The sequence below is a fragment of the Aythya marila genome (assembly GCF_965140915.1).
Source record: "Aythya marila genome assembly, chromosome: 12".
Taxonomy (NCBI): domain Eukaryota; kingdom Metazoa; phylum Chordata; class Aves; order Anseriformes; family Anatidae; genus Aythya; species Aythya marila.
In genome coordinates, this window is record NC_139053.1 from 9,213,464 (window position 1) to 9,238,181 (window position 24,718).

General features: G+C 49.3%; 1 protein-coding gene across 1 annotated transcript in view; it reads right to left on the reverse strand.

Annotated features, from left to right (window-relative positions):
• The window catches only part of HYDIN (HYDIN axonemal central pair apparatus protein), a gene marked incomplete at both ends in the record, with an annotated part of 112,763 nt that overhangs the window by 76,633 nt on the left and 11,412 nt on the right, over positions 1-24,718 (reverse strand). The window contains 5 exons of the mRNA XM_082770196.1: positions 761-879; positions 3,830-3,929; positions 10,656-10,839; positions 13,731-13,932; positions 20,000-20,124. Coding sequence (XP_082626322.1) covers positions 761-879; positions 3,830-3,929; positions 10,656-10,839; positions 13,731-13,932; positions 20,000-20,124 — 730 coding nt within the window. The remainder of the gene's footprint in view (positions 1-760; positions 880-3,829; positions 3,930-10,655; positions 10,840-13,730; positions 13,933-19,999; positions 20,125-24,718) is intronic.

Below are 24,718 nucleotides of genomic sequence, written 5' to 3' on the forward strand. Positions count from 1 at the left end.
TCGGCTTATTCGTCTTTTCTCAGGTAATGAAAATAATAAATTGATATAGCGAGAAGCAATAAGGTATCAGCATTAAAAATGCATCAAACACAAAATATTTTGGTAAGAAAGCACCTCAACATGTCCTTCCCTGCCACAGTCAAGCTTTTGAAAATGTCTGGCATGATGCATTGCCTCATTTACTACCTCAGTTGCTCTGCTTTCTTTTTTTTTTTTAATTTGAAAAAAAATGATGCTATTGGTAGGGCAAATCTATGGAAAGTTTCCTGGCTTCGTTTGCAGAAAGGCTTTGTTCTTTATAGAGCCAGGGAGGCACCAAGTTTGAAGCTCAGTGAGAGGCAGCAGAGGGTGCTCCCTGGTTCTGCACAAGGACCAGATGTGAGCTGGGGACTGGGTGGCTTCCATTGCCCAGGATCAGGCAGGATGTGCTCCACCAAAGCCTCTTTGCACTGGGTTGCACTTCAAATTCCTTCTGGCTGCTTTTCAACAGCCAGGGTACAGAGGCACATTTCATCCAGGGCTGAACCCATAGCCTCTGAACACTTACCCTGTCGACCTAGTGCTGCTTTCAGGTCTTGAGTTTGTGCACGAAGCCTCCCAGCCGCCCCCAAAGGTTACCAAGAGTAGAAGTAGGATTTGACACACCACATTCATCTCCCAGGCCCCACCAAAAGCACCCAGACTTTGCCTGGCCCCCTGGATTTGACCCCTAACCACAGAAGTGCTGTGCTGAGACCCAACGCAACCTCCTCCATCTCACCTCGTAGCTGTGGGCTGATCCCACGAACACCTTCCCGATGTCAAGCTGGTCAAAGCTGAAGCGCAGCCTGGGCCCTTCACCTTCCCCTTTGACACGCAGGGGCAGTCTGGTCTCTCGGCCTGGGGAGAGGTTTGGAGAGGTTTCCAGCTCAGTGCCATCGTTCCCTCTGTGCCCCTCAGTGCCAGGCTCTGTCCCCACACGGGCAGGGACCAGCTCTGGATGCTCCAGCAGAAGACACAGGGATGCATGAGGAATGCCCCCTTGGGACAGTCTCTAACACAGCCATCAGCTTGTGCCCTGAAAAAACAACACTGAACTTCACACATCATCTGCAAACTTCCACCCATGAGCTTGGGTGAGGCTGAAACCCATTAGGTGAAGGCACAAAGATCATGAAACAGAAGCGAGGACAGACACATATGGCCCAAGACGAAGCCCCCCAGAGCTGCCAGCCTCACTGCAGGAGCACAGCTTTACACCTGAACTCCACCATGCTCCTTTGCTTCTGTAGGGCTGTTAAGGTGACATAATACAGGAGTTTTCGGTCCAAAAGATTGCTCTGAACCACTGGAGCAGTCTGAATCCTACCTCACGTCTGGGCTTGGGTCTCCCTGCTGCCATCACGTCCTGCACAGAAGGTGAGTAGCAGAAGGAGGAGAGGAAAGTAGAGTAATGCCCACCATTTATTAAAGATTAGGGTCTGAAGGTTGTGTTCTTTTATTTATTTATTTATTTATTTTTAATTCTGCCACACCATTAAAAATGCCCTAAAAACATCCTAAACGACTTGCTGTGGGAAAGAGGGACCCAGATGCGACAGCATGGTGACTGTGCCACAACTTGAAACACTCTCCTGGCACAGCCTTTTCAATGCCGTCTGACTTTTTGATCTCGCAGCCACAAGGTAAGGATGTTCGATAAAAGCCCAAAGCCAGAAAGCAAGAGCTATGGAGCCTTGTTGAATTCAACAGTTTTTAAATGGATACAGCCAAAGGCCAGCCGACAGCAGAGATGAGAGTTGTGTTTCACAGCTCAGACACTAATTGGAGGGCTGTGGATTTTCTTTCACAGACAGAGTAAAGGAGGCAGCATTGGGTGCTCACTGTCAAAAGATTTCTCCATCTGGCATCACGAGGGGCTTCATTTTCATTAAAAACTCTAGGTCTAAACCACCAAAGCTCTTAGGAAATGGCAAATGCTTTCAAGTGATGAGCTTTTGTCCATGATCACACTGCAAAGCTGAAGTGCATGCACCTGAGCAATGTGTCCCACGGCCACTGCACCTGAACCAACCAGATCCTCCTCCTGCAGGACGTCCTCAACCTCTCCCAGAGGCCCACAGAAACCCTCTGCTGGTCCTGGAGATTTAGGAAATAACAGAAACTTTGCTCTTCCTCCTTGCAGACCAAAGTACAGGCAGCCTTGCTCAGGAGGACCGAGACTGAAAACAAGCCTCCTTTTGGGCCTCAACCCCACACACCCGATGCTGTGGAGCAAGGATTTGGATCTCAGGAGGGATAATACCTGGACACATTGTGCAAGGCGTGCAATCCAGCACTGCTTCCAGACAGTCGCCTTGATTCCAAATCAGTGCAAGTGGCCCAAAGGCACAGGACTTTGCTGTCAAAATCCTTAACTTCTGCTGCTTCTGACACCTGTTTTCTGCTCACAGAGCAGCCCCGTGTTTTGTGGCTGGTTTTGAACATGATTTTCAGAGATCCATAGCTTCACATCACACGGCTCTGCCCCTGGGCTCATCATTTGGGGCTTTGCTCTTCCAGCTCTCATGGCCCAGGCCTGTGAGAGGCTTAAGGGATTTTGGAATAAATCAGTCCTAATACCAAGCCTAATACATTTCTGAGAGCAGACAAACCTAAAACTGAATGATGTTATGCCTCTGAGCCCCCATCCTCTTCTGCATGCTTCCTTCCAGCAACTCAAGAGCCGTGGTTTTATTTGCATGAATAACTAAAGGTTCATTCTGAGCTCAAATATTTGCTGAGAGCAAATTTCAAATCACTTCTTAACTGCCAGGTTTGCAGGTTGCATGATGCTGATCAATTCTGTAAACCCCCTGATCCACCAGGACCTTCCAAGCAACGCAAGGAGACACCTGCAGAGAAGTGGAGGCCAAAACACCTTTCTCGTGGGGCATGAGATCCAGCTGTGCAATGCCTCAGGGCAAAACCTCCACCTATTCCCAGCAAGGGACATGTGGGCCACCTGCACATCACACTCCAAAGGCACCTGTGACCAGCATCCAAATGCACAAGGAACAGCCACGCTTCTTGGAGGAAACAAGGCGAAATCAACTGACTCCCTAGCTGAGAGTGGCTGTTTCTTCTTCAAACTCTTTCTGCACCAAGGACCTTGACTCTGACAGTTCCCACCCTGATAGCACAGTGGATCTGCTCTGGTTTTACAAGGAGGGGGGCTCGGCACAATTTAAAAGACCTACTCTAAGTCATCCTGCAAGGAGCCAGTGGAAGAGCTGAGCTCTCTGTGGGCCCATTTTGGCCATGAAAGAGCCAGCTCCTGTTCCCAGAAGCAGCTCCATGCCCAGGCTGGCTCCAGGACTGCACGCCAGCAGCTTTCCTCCCTCTCCTCCATGGAGCAGCCCTGCTGGTGCAAGCCCTGGAGATGCCTGCAGCAAAGCAATGGACGCCAGAACTGGCGTGCAGCATTCCCCGGGAGACAACTTTTAAAACAAACCCTTCCCTTCCACATCTCTAACAACTGCAGCTGGCGGGCAGGAAGACAGTTTGTTAACACAAGCCCTGTGTAATTACCGTAGGTGGCATTTGCCAAGCAAACCCCGTGCAATTACTGTATAAATAAAAAGCTGCTCCGTGACATTTGTATCCGCCAGCTCGGAAGGGAACGGCACAGAGCAGCCTGGCTGCTGGAGGACCACGGCCTCGCATCTCTTCCTCTTCAATGGGGACAACGTGGGGAAAAAATGATGTTTCCTTTCCACTCATGGAGCATAACAGGCACCATACAGAGCCCCAGAGGAAGGGCAAGGCCACCAGCACGGTGGGCGAGGGAAGAGGGAGAGGGGAGCCGTACCTGAGATGTCGCAGAAGATGGTCTGCTGGTAGACTCGAGCTTCCCGGGGTTTGAAGATCACGTTAATTTCAGCTGAGGAGTTTGGCCAGATGTCTCCCTCCTGAAACAGAAGTGGGCAGCAAACCGGTTATATCTCCAGACATCACCTTTCTCCTTTTCAACCACAGCCTTGTAGCCTATATTCATGCATCAATGAAGAGCAAGGAGCAAGTGAATGCTTAGCAACAAAACTTATCAGAGAGTTTGGTATCGGCTGAAAACACCTGTTTCTAAATCCCTCACCTCTGCTGGTACCTGGTAGGGGCATTTCGTTAAAGATCAGAGGAAGGAGCTGACAGTCAGATGTGGCCTGTTTGCCTCTGCAGGATGCACAGCCCCTCTGTTCCTGAACGCAGGATCAGACACAGAGATGGCATTTGCTACAGTTCTGCACCTCTTTCAACCTCCCAAAAAAAATAAAAAATCAGGTAAAATAGCTTTTGTCGTGCTCTTGCTTAGAGGCATCCCAAGCATCTGACTCGAGCCCTAACATCGCCAGTGCTTCTTTGTACCTTTGTTGGCATAAACGCGCAGTTCTGACAATTATTATAATACTACCCTGCAAGGGATGAAGAAATTGAAGGAGACAAAGAGAGCGGAGTTATTATTCTATCAACAAAGTAGGGCCTTAATTCTGCTGGCTGCTGGGTATCCTCAGTGCTTTGTCCAGAAGAGTCCTGAGCTGACAGCAGCCTCTGGCGCTCCTTGGGCAGGAATATTAAGCAGCCATAACGCTTCCCATCGACTCGGTGCTTCGAGCTCAGAGGACGGCTCCCGCGGAGATCGAAGAGATGCGGCGAGTTGTTGGGCTGCAGCTGCAAACGGCTCCCAGAGCACGCAGCCTGCTCGGAGAGAGCTGCGTGGAGGAGAAAGCAGGTGAGGAGGAAACCTCCTCCAACACCCAGAAATCACCGCCAGCACATTAGCACAAAGCCTGAAAGCACAAAGTTGCTTGGGTTCTCCTCCAAAAAACTAGAGGTGAGGCATCTGCCAGATTCTGCAAGGAATAGGGTGAAGACAAAGCTTCCCTGGGTTATTTCCTCGGGGTCTAATCTAATTGGTGTGGGCTGATCAACAATACCAAATGCCTCCTGTGCAGGCACCCAAAGAAACCAGAGGCCATCGTCCACCACCACCTCCACGCAAAGACCAAGAGCTCTGCTACAGAGCAGAACCGAGGGGAAATTTCCCCTGGGTAGCCCAGACATCGCCTACCACAAAATGACCATCGCTGGGACTCCGTGCTTGTTGTAAATCTTTGGAACATGTCTGGAAAAGCAGGCTGAGATTTTATATCAACACTGATAGTAGCAGAACAAGTTCCCACTGAGTCCAACCGTGCCTGGGAAGCGAGAGCACATCCCTCCTTCCAGAGACCCAGCAACAAACTCCCGTGGGTGTAATGCGGCAGAACCACTCTTCCAGGTCAGCTGCCTGGCAGAGCCCAGTTTTGCTGCTCGCGGGTTGCCTTACACACCAAAATCAGACTTCTTGGCCCCGTGGGCACCTCGGGGCAGTTGGGTTATTACTCAGCGGTTGACAGAGGCAATACATCTCCCGCTAATGAAAGCGAGCGTAACACAATTCATAAGCAAAAAACGAACCTAAGCAGGAAAGGGAGAAAATTAAAAACCCGTTGGCCTAATGAATATGTATCTGCAAACAACAGCGTGGTTTTCTAGCTGAGTGAGTTTAGCTGACTGTGGGATACGACCAGCTCTGAGGCCAGCACATCTGTGATGGAAATAGGGCCGATGCAGCACCAGGGCTCGGCCCCGCAATATATCTCGTAGTAAGGACAGACCCGGCAGTGCACGGGGACCCAGGGAGGTGGCACAGAGCCAGAAGGCAGGGACAGGAGTGGGAAACCACTCAAAAACAGCACCAGGAAACGTTGCAGCTGTGGCAGGGAGGGGTTCAGGGAGAGCACCCTAAAAGCCATGTTCCAAAAACACGTTCAGAAGCTGAGCACAGCAAGGATTTGGCCCCCAGCAGAGCTCGGCCTGGGTCCCGCAGCACCACCAGTGCTCCCCTTGAAGTGGGGCTAACCTTCAGCCAAAAAAAAATCCAGAGCCCCAGTGTCCCAAGTAGAGCTCCTGCCGTATAGCAGGCTGACTCAGGGCATGGATGCCCTTGGATAATCTATTGGGAGCCTGGGGATACGAGGCACAACAACCCAGGTTCTCCTCCAGCCCCAAGTTTTGTGCCAAAAGCAAAAAGCATGGGCACCCCAGGATAAGCTAAAACCCTTCTCCAGTCCTTGCACCACACCAGGAGTGCACTGGCCAGAGGAAAACAAGGATCCACAGCACTGCATAGCCTGAGGGGCAGCCCCAACACCAAAAAGAAATACACCTTCAGCAACAACCTGGGAGAACGCTGCAGATTTACATCTCCAAACAGCCAGGGAGGGGAAATGAGTCTCTGCAGGTACTGCTCCGAGTGACTCTGTTCCTGGTGGGATGATTTGTGGGACCACCAAGACCACAGCGACTGCTGCAATGCTGCTGGGATGTCCCCGCACACTGCACAATTAATCCGTGGGGGGCAGCCCAGGGCTCGGGGCAGATGTTTTACAGCCTGAGCAGGTGAGGGTGCAGCACACAACCCTGGTGCTGGGAACAACGCTCCAGGAAGCCTTTCAGTGACAAGCCGAGATCCTGGCAAGGGACATCTCCATAAATCTAAAGCGTGGCCCCATCCCAGTATAGGGTCAGATGAGACGCTTCCAAGGCTCTGTAGGAAACAAGCCCAAGGACTGGCAGCAAAACCCAGGCTCCAGCACAGCCCTCCAGGATAATTCTAATGCAGAGTTATCAGTGTAGCCTTGCACTCATCCTCACGTGCAAGAAAACCTTCATCAGCAGTTAACAGACCCATCTCGTGATGTGAAATCACCCTGCTGCAGGATGCAGCCTATTTTTAAGAAAGACTTTTAGAAATCCATCCAGAGAAAACTTCCCTGTTCTGCCAGCGAGTCTGTAAGCCTGGTGGCTTGACTCCAAAGGTGGAGGGCAAGAAAAAATTACCAGTTACATTTCATTCTACTGTTCCACGACTAAAACAAATTCTTTTAAGACAGTCATAACTATTCTGGGAAATTCTGGTCATTTCTCCCTTCGTTACTGCAGTATGTCAGACTATAAAGCTAGAAGATATTATGAGTTATTTCTCCTGGGAAATTAAAATAGACTGTTGAAGAGGTTCCTCACCACATTTCTGCTACCCCGGGAAAACAAGGGCTGCTGGTTAAAAGGATATGCTTCATTTCCCACCCTTTCAGGCTAGCTGCTGCAGGCGTGCCTGCCTTGAGAGCTCTGGTGCAAGTGGTCTGCTGGGCTGGTGTGCTGTCTGCAAGGAGAACACAGAGCACGGGACCCTGCTGTGGCTGTTATCAAGGGCAGGAACCCAACCCGAGGTGCTGCAGACACCATATGACGATGCTGACAGCTCAATGGCAGCCTCAGGCTGGTGGCACCGATTGCAGAGGATGGACACACGATGGTGAAGCACAAAAACTGCAGTGGCTGTGGCCAGAGTGATGCAGCAGCACGTTGGGACTCACAGCAGCACACGTGGTCTCCATGCAAGAATCCAACTGCAGGTGTTTGCAGATCCCTTTTTTCCCCTCTCTCAGTCCTTAAATAATGAGAATCCACCAGTTTCCTGACAGCCTGAAGCAGAACAAGCTGCTCTTGAGAAGTTCACCAAATCCTCTGCTTAGTTTTGCAGAAGAGGACGTGAGCCGTAGGATAGATGTTGCTGTTCAAAGCAGACATCAAACCAAAGACCCTGCTGGCAACAGAAGCACCGAAACAACACCTGAAGTGTGTCCTAACAGCTGCCTCTTCCCATAAATAGCTGAACCCATGGCGGGCTGCAGGATGCACCACTGCTCTCAGCAGAGCCTGTGCCTTCTGCCACAACCTGCAGGAACCTCCCTGGGCACGGGCAGCAGCTTGGTTCCTCAGCCGAGGCAAGGAACTCCCATGCTGCTGCCTCCTGGCCCAACCTCTGCCTCCAAAACACAACCTGGAAATCCAACACCTGGAAATCCTGCAGACCACCTCCATCCACTCCCAGCTCGCACGTGGTGCTGAGGAATCACCACCAGGCAAGGGCAGGACAGCGATGGCTCATCAAGGGCAGCGCAATGGTAACGAACCCATGCCCTCCCTTTCCCCCTGGTTTCCATTTCCAAGGAGTCAGCTCCCACGTGTTTGCAATGTGACTTACAGCCGGGCTGTGGTGGGCAGGATGCAGCAAAAAAGCAAGGACGTTGTCCTGCGGTAGCCACCTGGGCTTCTACCGCAGCTGCTTCTGCTGACATATTGCGAGTATTTGCAAAAACAAATTAAGCCAAATCTGAGATGCATTGGGGAAGTCGGAGTTGTGTAACAGCTTGTTTCCCACAGGCTCGGACGGCTGCTCAAAATGTTTGTCGTCACGTGGTAGCTCCAAAATCACTGCCTTCTCTTCGGCGGTGTTATAATTTTCATCAGCTCGTTAACCCCGCGCGGACTGAAGCGATCTGCTGCAGCTTCTACAGGCAGCCACAGCTGAAAATACCAGGGGCTGATGATCCACATGGGCAGCAAAACTCCTGCATGAACTCCGCCGAGCCATCCTGCCCAGGAAGCTCTCCAGCCTGTAAGCTTCCATCAGCTTCCTAACCACTGGAAACAATTGGAGGGCTTTAAAAATGAATCAGCTTTAACCCATCCTTCCTCCAGTGCCTGGTCACAAAAGGATTTGGTAATTTTCATTGGGTGCTCTCGTATACCAGAGACAATGAGAGGAAGAAGAGAGCAGCCTCTACTGATGGCCAGAAGGTCTGTGGAGGCATCAAGGTCCCAGCCTTGGGTGTCCTCTTCATCAGGTTTACCTGGAAGAGCACAAAGGGTGTCTGCCAAAGCAGAGGGGCATGAGGCCACCGCCAGGAAGGAGGCTGAGTCACTGACGGTGGAGTTTCAGATTCTGCGTTTGATAAAGAGGACAAAATACCTATTTGATGAAAAAAATTCCTTGTGCTGGGCAGGGGGAAAAGAAAGACGGGACCAAAGCTGAATATGGAAATGGTTGCTCTATAAATAATGAAATTAATGGAAAACAAAAGCCTGGTAATGCTGCACAAGACAGAAGGGGAGAGACTTGTGTGTAAGCTCATTTAGAGTCAGTCCTGGAGCAAGGTGTGTAACAGCAACAGGGCCAGCTAGGAAACGTTTCCAGTCAGGACTTGAGCCCTGGGACACGCTCCAAACACTGCCCTGATACCCCACAGGATGCTTTTAGTGCTCAGCTTCTGCCCACAACATTGTTCTTACCTTTCTGATGTTATCTCTTGGTCAACCTTGCTGCTATAAGCTAGCAGGGTGAAACTGCTGTTGTGCTGGCCTTGGTGGCTCTCAGCCACATTGGGGCTATAAGGAAGAGAACACAGTCCCTTTCTCTGAAAAAAATAGTTTCACCTATTTTAAGGGAAATAAGAGGTTGGTCTCGTTCTAGGGTTTGCTCCAAAGATGAGTCAAGGTTTTGCACTGCTCAGAGCAGGCATTGCCTCAGACCATGCAGATACTCAGTTACAGCTTGGGTTGATTGAAACACCTGGGGATTTGTGTAAACAGAAAAGCAAAAATATTTCTGTGACTACATGTTGCAGAACTCAAAAAGCCTATTTCAATCCACCAGCCCTGTGTCCAGGCTCAGAGGTGGCAGTGGGCAGGAGATTCACACATGGTACATGAAGGGATTGGTACTTCCACAGTTAAACCTGGGCTGAGTTTGGCCTCCTTTGGTTTTGTTGTGTTTTTTTTTTTTTTTGAATTACTGTGTGAACTGACAATGCTCTGATGTCCTTTGCTAAGCTGCAATAGAGTACGTGTAAGGTGTGCCTGAAGTGCTGCCTCTGCAAGCTCCAAGTGTATTTCAGATGGATGCATGGATGAGAGGAGCTCAGGAAGCACGAGCCGAGCACTCACAGCCCAGCACTGCTGCCTTGCTCCCAGGTGTGATAAATTAGTGGGGGGTTTGTTCATTGTCTTTGAGGAATTTGGAGAAACTGCTGAAGAGATAAGGTTGTACAAATTAACGGCCTTGGTAAAGGGGAGGATTAAAGCAAGCAGATAACAGGAGGGAGTATTGGATACACATCCTTGAGTGAAACCAGACATCCTGTCTGCCGCTTCATTACCCCCACCTGAATACGAGCACAACGTGTGAACACCAGCAGAGGAACAACGACCCCCCCTCTCAACAATAAACTGCGCAGCCTCAGCCAGTTCAATAGGTCTCGATAAGCTGGAACTCGACTGCTATAAAATAGCTACCCTGGAAAGGGAAGGTGCGTGCTGTTGCGGAGCGGAGACTCCCCAGCCGCCCAGCGCTGTTTTGCTTGTGTCTGCTTACTTGATTAATAAAATAATTACAATAGACCTGTAAATTGTGTGGTCTAATTTATAACACCAGGGAGCTCCTCAGACACTGGGCTGAACTGGAAGCTGCTCCCAGCCCCATTTTATGCTGGGGAGAGCAAGGTAAGACAGGGCCAGGTACTGACCCATCCCCACACAGCCCAGCAAGCACAGCAGCACTCTGCTGCCTACAGCAGTAAACTCACAGCCCTTTAGCAGCTCAGCTTTGTGCAGCTTCTTGCAGCTTTTTTTTTTTCCGCTCTCCCAGCCTTGCTAGAAACCTGATCTCTTCTCTCCCAGGCCAGCTGAGGCAGGGATGTGCCGAGCGACCTCATTTCGGGAGGAGGAGAAGGGAGGGGTTCTCGGCTGTCGCTTACCACTGGCTCGACGGTGAAGATGTTGTCGGAGAAGAGCATGGAGTCCCCCTGCACCTTCGCCCGCTTGTTGTGGAAGATGCGGGAGAGCACGGTGAGGCGCTCTCGCAGAGTGGGGTCCACGGCGCACTCCTCGATGAAGCGATCCATCTCGCTCTCCTCCTGCTGCTGCAGCCTGCCACACAGCCTGAGGCCACAGGGAGAGAGAAACCAAGCGGATAATTTAATAAGCAGCATATTTGCAGAGGCTGCCGTGCGAGAGCATGGCCAGCGACATGCTCAGCAAGGAGCTGCAGCAGCACAGCGAGGGGCTCGTCCAGAGCCCAGGGGTCCTGCATGGGCTGGATCACTGCTTGCCATCACAGCAGGTGATTTTCTTTTCAGTACAAGGTGAGAAAAGGGTTTTGAAAGCCAGCAGCTCCTAGCAGAGCCTCTAAACCCAAAGCCTTTGCTGCAACTAAAGGAGAATCCAACCAGCTGCCCCACCTGGCTTCTCATAGAGCTGCTCATGGGAGGCAGGGAGCAGAAACACGGGGCACCCACCCCAGTGCTTCACATCTCAGCTGCGGCTTACTAGCATCAGCTGCTTTTCTTCCCTTTTGGACCAGAACATGGTATCTGCTTGCTGCTCCTTACAAGGTTTTCCGCAATAGGGTCCCAGAGCATTTTGAAAGCAAAATGATGGACTTGGGCATCACATCAGCTGGATGAAACGGATGGTTTTATGCACATGAAAACAGAGTAAAGGACTTTGTGGAGCAACACCCAGAGAAGAAATCAGGACCAGCACCTCTGAATTCATCCCCTTCAGTCCAGCCTTGAACAGCCTCATCTCCCTCCTCTTCTCTGCCTTCTCAGCAGAGCCTGCCCTTGTCTCTCCCTGCGCTGGCAGCAGAAATCATTCTGGTGTCTAAAGATCCCGATCAAGAGATGAGAAGGGAGCGCTGTGACAGAGCAGCAGCTTCCAACCCGGCACACTGCTGTCCCCCTTCACGCTCCAGTCCCCTGGCCATGAAGACCCAGCAGGTGACAGCTCGGGGGGAACAAGTGGAAGGCTCCGTATGGGGCAAATTGAGGTGACGCAGAATAAAAAGGATAGCAGTCATCACCCTGCTAAATTCAAATGCAATTAGAAAGGAAATACAGTCGTGGCCGTTACGAGCTGCACACAGACAGAGCCTCGGGCAAATGCTGTCACTAGTGCCAAAAATACTTGCTTTGGCTAGCTCCCCGTAGAGCGCAATAGGAAATCTTTCTCCATGGCCGACCTACAATGCTTTGGAGTAGGAGAAGGCACTGAGATGAGCAATCCTGAACCAAACCTCCATCCACAGACAGCAATCCCACCGTCATGTCCCTGGAAGGATGCAGAGCAGAGCCCTAGATGTTCCCCTCCTAGTGATCTGGGTCTCCTGGGGCCACATCCCAGTGCAGGACCCAGTGCAGTCCACCCCCATGGAACAGACTTCCCTGCTGTGAGGCCTCCAGCTTCTCTAGGGTTTGGTTTTCACTTCCTTAACTGCAGAGGAGTGATACAAAACCCATATTTTTTAGGCCCAGAAAGCTGAATATCTTGTATAGCGCCCCAAGCACACCCATATTTCTAGAAGTTTCTGTATGTGCCTGCTCAGCCCCAGGCACCCCACAAGAATTATTTTGTGGGAACCCCATCCTTCAGGACCAGCCCACCAAGCTGTGAGGCAAAGAAGCAGATACAGGTGTGAAAGGCACAAAGGCACAGCCGAATTCTGTGTTTCGTGTAATTTCAAACCCAAATGAATCCTTCTCCAAGGAGCTCACAGCAGCCCTACCTGCACCACTGCTGCACTCACAATTTGCAGGTTCAGCTCAGGTGTTTCCTGGGCAGAGCTCAACAATTCTGTGCAGATGCTGCTGTCCCTCAGGGACCCAAGCACGTGCCCCATGGATGAACACAACTGATACCCGGGCAGTTTTGTGAAGCCCCAGATGTTCCTCCTGGGATGGGCAGCCCCAGCAAGCAGGGCACATGACAGTGTGTGCATCAAGGGGGTGGCTCAGGGTCCAGGCAGAGACAGGTGGGAAGAGATGGTGAAGGGAGGGTTCAGGGAAGCACCAAGAGAAGGTCATGAGGTTTTCTTTTAACACGTTGAGCTTGCACTCAAGTCACACGCTTTGTAATTAAAAATAGAGAACAGTGGAAAACTAGCTTTAGCCTTCAAGGCATTTCTGACCTAATTATGTTGAACTTTATTTGCTCAGAAGCCCTTAAAAAGTGCTCCAGTTTAAGGCAGCCTCCTGATCAGCAATGGGCTCAGAGCAACTCCAATATACCTACATCCATCCAAGCCTGAAAAGTTGCACAAGGATTCCCTAAGTCATCCAAGCTTGTAAGTGTAATTTTCCCAGGCTGCACGTGTTCCTTTGCTGCTGGAGATGGAAATGCCCCAGCTGCACCAAAGGGACTCCCTGAAGGACCTGTCCCAGCCCTTGTCACTTCAGCAATGTTGTCGCAGTCTGCCCCATCCCTCCATGCAGGGAGCTGGAGCCTCCAAGTCCTGCCTTTCCTGCAGACCCCTAAGGGATCTGGAGAGACCCAGCCCCTAAGGCAGCGAGGTGCCTCATTGTGCTGGAAACCTGGCAGTGCAGGACAGCTCAGCATCCTGCAGCAGGAACCCCTCTGCCTGCTTGTTACTGGCAGAAGAGCCTTCATCTTATCAAAAATGGGACAAAGGCACCACAGCAGGTATTGTAACAGGGATGTCACGTGCAGCTGTGCTGAGTGCTCCTACTGAATGCAGTCCTCGTGGACCCCCATAGCCCTGGGATCCCCATATCTCAGGGATCTGTGCCCCCATAGAATGTCAGTTCATGGTCTGAGGAAAACCAGTTGTTGTGATCAAACTTTCCTCCCCAAAATATTATCCCCAGCTGGAGTATGGGCAGAACTCCTGAAGTGCTGGGCTCCATCACCCCAAAGCTCAGCATCACACACCCTGACACCTCAGATGGCTTACTTGTCCCAGTCCATTTGGGATCAAAAACACCCCTTTGAAGCCACATGCAAGTACCGTGCTGAAACGAACCCTTCAAACAAACCTCAGCTTGTGCTGATCCTCCTCTTCCTGAGTAACGAAAGCCTTCCACTGGAAGTGGGCTATGATTTCACTCCGATTGTGGATGACGACCGACCTGCGGTTTGCCAGCGTGAGGTAAGTCTTCTCGATTGTCAAGGAGTTCCTGTCCAGCCTGATGTTGACGTCTACAGCTGCTCCATAAAGGCTTGTGTGAACATCTTCACCTGCAACAAGGCAAAGCAGAGCCCTGGCTCAGCTCAGCTCATTTGCTGGAAGAAGCACAAGGAACAGAGCAGAACCCAGCTAACAGAAATAAACCATCTACAGCTTTTAGCTGGATTATCTGTTCCAAGGATCAGCACATTTACCACCTCCTGATAGCTGCCCTGAGCACAGCATGAGGATGTCTGGGGCACAACCTTAAGCATTCAGTTTCTGGCTGTCCTTGCAGAGGTTTACCCCTAAGCTGACAGCACTTACAGCATTCAGGGAACGAGGCAAGTGACAGCTGGTGGCAGGGCTAGCAAGAATTTAGCCATCCTGCCTCCATCCTGCTTTGAACGGAGCTGCAGTGGTGGCGGTTTCAGACCAGAGCTAAGTATGTTGTGAGAAAGACAGCGACTTTCCCAATAACTAGACAATCTCTTTTCTATAGCAGGCAACTCAACATGTAAAAATGAAGTTCAGAAGAGTCAGACATGGGCATGCTTTATAAGCACTGCCCTTCTCCTCCTGTGAATACCTGGCATGCAGAGGAACCACGACCAAGAAGTGGGAGAAGCGCACGGTGCCTGGAGAACATCCAGCTCAGGGAAACATCCCCGAACATTCAGCTGATGCTCTACAATCACCAGTGTCAGGAACCATCACAGAATAAACGTCACGAAAACTACAACTGTCCCACTGCCTAAAGCTGCGGCCGCACACGTCTTGAAGTACCAGGCAGAGTTTTGGTGCTGAAATATTGGGTGTAGTTGTGATCTCAAGAAAAAAAAGAAAAAAAAAAGGTTGGAGCATTTCAAACGGAGAAGGGCAGAAAGAATGATTAAAAGCATGGAGCTGCTTCTGTATGAGGAGAGGCAGAATAGGATTCCTCGACCTAGAAAACATACACAGGGGAGACAGTTAAGAGGTTTGTAAAAGCATGAATGGCCTGGAGAATGTCAATAAGGAGAAAAATCTCACCATTAGTCATAAGATAGGAACCCAAGGACCCAAAATAATTTTCTCAGAAGTTACATAAAACAAGTAGTACTTTTTCAGAGAACATTCCTTCCGTTAGAACATGCTGCCGTAGGATGCTGTAGAGGCTAACAGCTATAAACCCAGAGAGCAACCGGACAAATTCTTAGAAGACCAAACCATCAACACCTACTAAAGAGAGATGAGAATAAAGCCTTCAGCCTAGCGAACCGCCAGCTCCAGAGCCCACGGGGGAATACAGCAATGTTCAATGTGTCCACGTGCATTAAGCACATGGATCAGGGCATAAGAGGGGCCACCTGCCTCCCATCCCAGGTGCCAAAGTGGATGCAATATTTCATTTAAGACTTGCCGCTGTTTGATGTGTTAGTTAAAGAAAAGTCTTGGCTCTGACAGGGATGTAGCACTGGGTATTTTTGTCTTGATGGGGTGATGTCCACAGTATGCACTTGAGGATGCTCTGCTGCCATGAAGGCACGTTCACTGAACCTGGACTTCTCTGCCCTATCATTATGTACACAGCACCTTTATCACAGGCTCTCAGCTCTCTCCTCCTTGCACGTTTTTCATACACTTCCTACAGAGAGCAAGGCACGGCTCTCACTCTGCAACCTCAGCGAAGCAGTGCCTGACATGGAAACACAGCTGGACTTCTCAGAGAGCCTTGCAGCAGATGCTCTGGGCTGTGCACTCCTGAAATGCATGCCCAAACAGCAGAAACACTGCTTTTTACTCCAGAAGCCATCTGCATGACCGCACACTGGCATTTTTGCACATCGTAACTTTTTATAATCTCAATAAGAAATCAAGTATTGGGTCATCCCTCCCAGGTCCTATTTGGCAGGGGAAAAAAAAAAAAAGAAGGAAATACAGAAGAGCTAATGCATCTTTCAGAATTCTTCTAATACAACATGAGCAAGTACATGCTCAAGATCTTGCATGTAGTGCAAGATGGAATAGTTTTCAGAAAAGCACAAATTATGCCAAAATAGGAAGACAAATTTTGTTTAGCCTGAAAGTACAGCTCAATGAGCAGGTAAGAAAACCCTTTAAAAAGATTTCAGAACAAACTCAGGGTTGTTATGAAGAATGCTTTCCTGCTATTCAACAGCTTGTACTTTCCCCTGATCACAGCTCTAAGCATTAGGAAGCTGGCAGGCAGGCTCCACAGAAATAACACAGCACCCTGCTGCATCTCCTCTTCAACAACAGGTATTCCTCCTCTATCCATTTTGCTCCCTTTCTGCTGAATTTGGATCACAAATCTTTTAGGAGAGGACCCCAGTCAAAACTGGAATATTTAGGTAGCACAGAAAGCCAATTTAATTTCACTCAGAGTATGTCAGAAGATTGTCCTGTTCTCACCTCTCCTATAAACACAGCCGAGGAGATGCAGATCGAGCCCCTTTTTCATTTAAAAAAAAAAAAAAAAAAAAAAAAAAAAGCAGATCTTTTCACTTCAGAGAGTGTAATACTTTCAGATCGATCTGGGATAAATAATTCTTCTCTCCCTGCTACTGTCACACGCAGTTGCCTCCCACCCCGGTGCCTCCCTGTGTGGCCCATCGGCACGGCTGTCACCGCTTTGGCACAAAGTGGAAAAAGAGGCTTTCTGCCCCAAATGCAAGTAGCCGTGAGACAAAAATTGAGGCAAACAGATGGAAAACAATGACCAGCTGGCAGTGGTCTAAGTGGCAGGCTGCAAGCTCCCAAGAAAGCAGAATGGGCTCCTTTTTCTGGGATGGAGCACCCAGAGCATTCCCCACCACTCTCCCTAGAACAACCTCTGGAAGCTGTGTTCATCTTGTTGCTCATCGCCCCTCACCTACCTCCCGTGTAAGACCATCCGTCCTGACTCACAAGGCCCTGGAGAGGTGCAAAAGTCCAGCTCTGTTTGCAAGAGGTAGGGCAAAGTTATCTAAATCAGTATAAAAAGGCATTATTGCAAGCGGTTCCAGAAAATGGGAATAAAGGCAGGAACCATTTGTTAGCTATTAGCTCTTTCAACGCAAATGAGTGCTTTGGAGACCAATTAAACCCCCTCATCAGCCTCATTGATTCGGGCTATAAAAGCCTACAGCCAACCATTTGTGTGAAGTGTTAGTTACAGCTCCTCGGTCCGCTGCAGAGCTGCCGCTGTCCAGATGCAAAGTCAGGAACCAGAAGATGCCCCCGGCTCTCCCAAATCTACAGAGCTGCTGTAAATATACCTGGTGCGGGAGGTGAGGCCCCAGGGTGGGGAGATGGGGTCCCCACCAGTTTTCCATGCAGCAGGAGCCAGCAGACCATGGTCCCCACGTGCTTCGGTGCTGCGTTACCTTGGGCAGCACCTCCGAGTGCCTTGAGGGACTTCAGGAAGGTAAAACACAGCAAGAGCTCAACCTCAGCTAAACCCTATTGCTTATTCATGTCCATCACTGGATTCAGGGAAAAAAATAAAAAAAAAAAATAAAAAGTAAAATGCTTTCTCTAAAGAGAGAATCGATATGGTTCTCATTTCATTTTCAAACAAGTTCCTGGAAGCCATCGATTGCAATGCCAGCCTTACAAGACAGACGACAAGACCCTGGGAAGGAAGGAGGTTCTTAAAGGAAAGAGATCAGAGCTATGTAGAGGAGGTTGCCTCCATCTGAGCACAGATGGAGATCACTGCAGGGAGTGCTGTTTTCAGATGCTGTATCATTGCAGGTAGCTGTGATGCTCGGGGTGCCAGCAGACCCATCCTCTGTTCACTTGTTTAGCCTCAAAGAGCAGTAAAAAGAAACCAGGCTGGGATTTAATCAGTTTCCCGCATGGGGAAAGCAATCACAAGCATGCTGCCAAGCCCTTGCATGGGTGGCCTGGTTTACTACAGCAAGCAGATCCAGCCAACGTGGGTAAAACTGATGCTGGAGACAAGGACTCAGCACCCCCAAAAGTTGGCATTCCTGGCTGGCAACCCCATGCCAACCCCAAAGGGCTCCAACACATTGCAGCCAACTTCCTACTGCTCCGTGGTGACCAGAGAGCTCCACAACAGCTCCTTAATCAGTTGTTATTAAATATGCTTTAATTTTTCCCTTTGATCTCATACCTCATTTTCCCCATTTGAGACCAAATGCCCATGCTTTCTCCAGCTGGCAGTTACCTCTTGCTGCTCCATGGCCTTCTGCAGCACAGAAATCCTCTCTGTGGTTACACCAAGGAGGGCTGTAGGGCATGGCATCCCTCATAGGGCATGGCATCCCAGGAAAACGTGTTATATATATTTCTTAACCAGGCTGCCCTTCCCCGACCCAGGGTGAGAGAAGCTCAGCTCCACATCGTGTCTCAGCACACGAGCTGAGATTTGCTCCAGGAGAGCTCCTGCTCAGGGACTGCCAGCCCAGAGCGTAGTGGTGTGCGGGAAGCCAAGGGGAATCAGGGTGTTCATCTGTCAGACGCCCAGATGGCTCCTCGGTGGGCTTTTAGCACTAGGCTGGAGGCTTGCAGCAGGACCAACAGCACTGAGGACTGTTCCTCAGTACATCTCGGTTGGGAGAGCTGCTTTCAGGAGCTCTGTGCCACGAGGAGACAGGACAGTAACAGAGCAGACACTCTTGCTTCAGGGCTGGCTTTGCCTGGATATGCAGTCTCCTAAAATTCACTGCCTCTGATCTCTCCCCTCAAAGCAAGCAAGATCCTGCCCCTAGGCTTTTGCTGCTGCATCACTCTCACAGAGCCACCGACGGAAAATGATCTGCATAATTACTTTTATCACTGACAGCAATAAAAGCATCTCAGTATATCGTGCCTGTCAGCCATGCACAAGCTCAGTGGGGCTTTGCTAATTACTGAGGCTTCCCATGCTGACAAAAGGATCCCAAGGGATGCGGCAGCTGATGGGAGAAAAGGGTACGAGACATTTCAGAGCTGCACGAGTCTTCTCCTGGACTAGAAGCGTGTTGTAGCACCTTGCCACGAGGTCCCATGGGCACTGCAGACAGCCACGTGCAAGCCCAGGATCTGGCCTCACAGCTTGAAAATCACCCCCCTATCGTACTGCGATGCTTCTTGGGAGCAGTCACCTGGGAAGAGCCAAGCCACCAACCAGGCTTTTAGTGGCACCACGTGCAGGACCCTTTTGAGCCAGCAGGTGTGCTTCCAGGCTGCTTTCAAAAACCCTACCCGACACCACCTGATGTCAAGGTGATGAATATAGACGTTCTACAGCCCAGAAAACCCCAAGCCACCTTCATTTCGGTGTTTTTCACATCCAAACACATACATGGGGGACATGGAGGAGCTTGGACACATAGAGCACCGAAGGCCAGGTTTTCCTTGCAAATACATTTTCTTCACGCACCTGTAAACTCTGTAACCCAACTTTGTAACCCCAGCAAAAGAAATAGAACCACACTGCGTGCACCCAGCCCTGTAAATCACAAGGACTCTATGACCCATGAAGAACCACTGCCACCTGCGAGCTAGCGGGTCAATACAGCCACAGCCATGCAAACAAAATGCCTCCCGCCATCCTAAAGTGCTACTTAGCTCTTAGCACTTTTGTTTCATAACAAACAGTCTGGCGGTGGCTCTGCAGCAGCAGCACAGCCGCTTTTTGTATGCGAGTCGCGGGGAGTCTGACTCGGTGCCGGACAAGGCTGGGGCACGTCGCCTGGGGCTCCGCACCGCACCTGCGATGAGCTGCTTTTAAGAATGATTGATTAAATGGTTGGGTTTCACTTCAGCAATTAAACTCCACAGTCTTTTTACTTATTTGTATGCTGCCAAGCCAAAGAGATAATCCCTTAATTATTCCCTTGCTCTGCTCCTCAGTCACTGGTTTGCTTAAAAGTAACCAGAGCGTTGTACTGAGAGTCGGGAGTGAAATCCTGGCTTCATCCCCCAGGAAGCTGCATGGGGCTCCAGGAGGCCACAACAAGGAGCCAGGTGGATGTCCACATCCTGTCCACATGGGATCTTTTTGTGCTTCTCTGCCTGGGAGGGAAGGGAGCTGGCTGGGACAATGAGGAGCGACAGCTGGTGACTGGCATGGGAGGCAAACTTAACACCACTCGGTTTGGGGAGGGCTGTGTCCTGAAGGAACATGCATGGCCTCACACTCACCTGTGTCATAGTGAACCTGCAGGGAGCTGGAATGGTCCCCGGTCTTCAGCGGGTGGAACTCCACCGTGAATTGCATGGTGTCACCAATCCCAAGAGTCCCAATGGAGGGATCAACAGAGAAGGGGCTGCAAGGCAAAGACAGACATCAGGGACATCACAGGGGATTTGGGGACCACAATCCCTTTGGGGCCTAGAACTAGCTCACCTCCTTCCCTCTGCAAGCCAATACCAAGTGACACAGCAGCAGAGTGAGAAAAGAACACGCAGGATCAGAAATACAGCTACCACCACTTCTGAAGAGATCCAGCCCTCAGAAGATCACACAGAGCAAAGCGACCTCTTCTCCCCATATTCTGCATCCCTCTTTGCCTCTCCGCAGCGAGTCCCAAGAGTCAGACTGCTAGCAAGGCAATCAGAGGATTGTTTTTGAACAGCAGAGACCAAAACCGCTATTTGCATGCCAAGCTGACCCCAATTTCCTCCAGTCTTTCTTACCCTTCCACCTATAAACCTCACCTCAAGAGATGCAAATGTCAAGGCTGTGTCTGTTCCAAAGAGATTACAGCCTAGAAATCAGATACAGAGAAAAGTCTTCCTAGAAGACCAGAGAATAATTATGATTTAATTTGCAGAATTCAGAATTCTTTCTTTGAAAATAACCTGTTTTAACCTAAGAAAGGGCATGTTACACCAGCATCTCAATGAAAGCTGCTATAAGAAGAAGAAAAGGAACAATCAGAGAAACCTGAGTACAAACGCAGACTGGTGATACCACAGCAAAGAAAATAGAGAAACAAAAGGAGCATCCCATTTCCATTTAGCTAGGATTCAGTCCCTAAACGAAGCACACCGATGTGGGGTCAACAGGAGGGGTTCATTGTATGCACAAGCCACACAGCCTGGGCTGTAATCCACGTTTGGGAATTATGCTTGCTTGGCCCACCAGAAAAAATTCTGTGCAAGGTGCTGGAAATACCTATTAAAAATGTGTCAGCATACTTTGGTTTTACCGTGAACAATTCTGATTTGACACCAAGTAAACAGTTCTTAGCTGACAGACGTGAAAATCTGCCTTAATGCTCAGGGATAGCTCTCTGGAAAAGTCAGATGGAAGATGGCAGCCTGCACAGCCCCACTCAGAAGACCCAAGTTATTGTTCAGTACTGTGCTGGTAGACAAATTGCCACCTCCAAAACTTGTTCTGAAGAGTGTTGTTTGTTTTTTTTTTACCGTGATTAGAGAATGCAATGCACCCACAAAAATAACGAGAACAACCGGACCTGCGCGCAAGCTGAACTTTGTTCAGATGAGTAGTGACAGCTGATAAAACTGCTGGCATTTCCGCTCAGTAATGAGAGAGAGCTGCAATTAGCAGACTGACCTGTTCCCATTACTCTTAGTGAGAGCACTGCTGCTGGTGCTTGGATGTGGGACGTGGCAGGAGCACAGGGATGCTGCATGGTCCCACATTGTGGCTGGGGACACCCATGTTGTCCCAGAGCCTCATGGCTCCAGGCCCAGCTTTGCTCGCCCTCTGTCCCCAGGGCAGAGAGGTCCCCAGACACACAGGGCATCGTCCTAGCTTCACATTGTCACAAGAGGAGGAGGATCCAGCCATGTTCAGGACCATGTTGTGCCCCACACAAGCACAACATGAGACAAATTGGCAAAAACAGCCCATCCTCAGGTGACTTTTCTGTGCTGCTTTAGAGGGAGCCTATACATCCCATTCCAGATGGCGGCCACCTGGCAAGATGAACGCCCCTTCCCTGTTATCTGTCAGGAGAAACAGAGAATAGCCAAGAGCCATAATTCAGATCACTGAAAAACTGAGCATGAATCAGACACTGCACTTCCTACATCCCACCCCACACCATACCCACAGGACAGCTGCTACTGCTGTGGCAGGAGCTCACCACCCCTTGCATAGACCTGGTGCTCCAAGACCCCAAATGCAAGCCCCATGGTTGAACTCAACTCCTCCAAACTTCTGGCAACACAACTACACTGTTCCCTGCAGCCTACAGATAAGAAAGGGTGAGGAGACATCGCTGATGTGTTGTAATAGCCAAGTGAAAACCACTGCCAAGAGATGGAGCTGGCAGGCTAAACCTTGGCCTTTTATCCATTAATTGAGATTTAATTGTAAGCTGCTCTTTAAGATAATTCTGGCCCTCTTAGATCTGCCCTTTTAATGAATCACTACTGCTCCCAAAGGACAGGAAATCTTTCAACAGATAAGCTTTGGGGTTTGTTTTTTAACAGCTTCTTTTCTTCTGACATACTTTTCAACTGTGTCTGTGTGGATGTTTGTTTTGGTGCACATCAAAGCTTCACAGGTCCAGATCTATAATAAGCCCGTGGTGCCTTGTAGTGACAGGCAGATCCCCAGCCTGTATGCAGGTACTTACCATGCCAATCTGCAGGAGGCCTTTCCGCTGGTACCTGCTGAGATCTCATCTATTACTGCCCCTGGGAAAGGGGTTGACGCTAGACTTGAAACAATTTCATAATGAAACATTTTGGCATTTACAACTTGCCTTACCAGGCATCAGCTCCCCTTCCTTACAGGGCTGACAAACGTCGTGTTCCATAAGGACACCAAATACTCCTGACAACTTAGAAACAAGTGGCAGAGCAAAGCCATGACTCAGGCTTTCAAACCTTTCTCCTACAGCCATTTGATAAACACGGTGTGCAAGGAGGCTCCTTCACCAGGTCCCATGGTACGTTCATCTCCATGACCAAACAAACTTTCTCTTTGGTCTACTAGGGCCTTAATCTGCATTTTAAAAACATTTGATTTGGGGGAAAAAAATGGTCAGTTTTCAGCCTTCTGGCTGATTTCATTAAAAGCTGCCTCCTACCCCAAAGACAACACAATCTACTGATGATTGAATTGCCTCATCTATCATTAAATCTCAGCATATATTAATTTTAGTAATGGCATAGCAGCCACAGTCAAGCTTGTAACTGTTCCAGTAAAGTGAGCCTGTTGGACCATCCAAGCCTCTACACCTGTGCTGAAAAGCCCTGCCTGGAGTCAGCATCTCACCCTGCCAGCTTCCAAGTCTTTGTGGGGGCATTCCCAAATGGAGGTGCCTATCTCAGGCCAACCCTATCCAGCCCTGAAGCATGGCATAGCACAATGCTTGCCATTGTCAATGATGGGGTTAAAGAAAGAAGGCAGTGCTGCACTGAAATGTGCTTCCAGACACCATTTTCAACTCGAGTGTACTGGAATGACATTTATCTTCCTGAATATCAGAGAAGAAACTCATTATCCTGCCTTAACAATGAAAAGGAGAGGAAGAGGCTTTCTATATTTATGCTATTATTATTTTTTATTATCAAGTTTTGCAGAAGGAGTTGGGTACGGTCACGCAGAGGGAACACAGACAAGATAATGCTAGACTGCATAATGGGGAATGTTTTGTTCACCGGTGGTCAAAACATGGTAATATTTTCTGGTAGATGCCATGGCAAGGGAAAGCTCTGATAAGGGAACAGCTGAAGGATGCTGAGTGAGCTCCATGGATTCACTTAGGAGCTCTTCCCTGGAGTGAAGTGTGCCACAGAAACTATAGGTGTCCTCAGGCCCTATTCAAAGACCATAGGGGTCCTCAGACCCCTTTCAAAGCAACAGGTAGGGAGCATCCCCACCAACTGACCACATGCAAGAGCTGAGCTCTGACTGAAAGGAGAGGCTGGCATTTGCAATCACATGTGCAATTTTCCCAGGACTAAAAGATGCATTGAAGTGGAAAGCGGACAGCATATGTTTAGTGCTGAAGAGAAGGGAATGCAGAGGAAGGAGGCAAAGAAAGGTGATGAGCAATACAACAGCTACAAAATGGTGGCATCCACTGCAGGCTCATGAACGGGTGAGAGCCTGCATTTCTTTAGATTAAAAAAATAAATTAAAAAAAAAAAAAGGGAAGTTGGAGCAACAAAAAGGGAACTTTCATTTGTGTGAATGGAGAATAAGGACAGAAGAAGCAGAAGGAATCCGTAAGACAGAGCTCAGATGATGGCTCAAAAAGCTTAGACAGGTCTCTAGTTCCCTTCTACTCCACCAGTTCCTCTCCCTACCATATGCATGTGTCATATCAATACACAGATGCTGTATGACATTCAGATAGACTGCAACAAAAGGGCATCTTTATTTCGAAAAAAAAAAAAAAAAATACATTTAACTTAAACTGCTTAAATAATCTGCTAAATAAGAACAGAATAAAATTATCCAAATTTAAGCCCATAAAGCTGCCACTCCTTCCCCAAAGTACCTATGCCATAACTCTTGATTACTGCATCTCATATTTACACTAAGCTCTCTAGGACAGGGAACATAAGTCATTCATTTCCAAAGCTCCCGGCACAATTTAAAACGTACTGTGACCATAATTAATCATTGAGTCGTTATGGAAGTCATTCACAGGAGGTAGTGACTTATTAAGCTAAATCTTCACTACCTCTGTTAATAATGATGCAAGCCTTTGTTCCACCCTCTCTAACAGGGAAATTAATCCCCTAACATTAGCAGGAAATCAGCCTCTTTTGTTAAAGCCGGTGTAAATATATTCGTTCAGAGACAATTGCTGGCTAATGATCTATTAGCCTGCAGAGCAGCACATCGGCCTGGCTCAGATCCCCTCGTCACATCAGGGGGAGGCCAGTTCTTTCCTGCTGGGGTTGCTGGAAGCAAGAGCCTCACCTCAG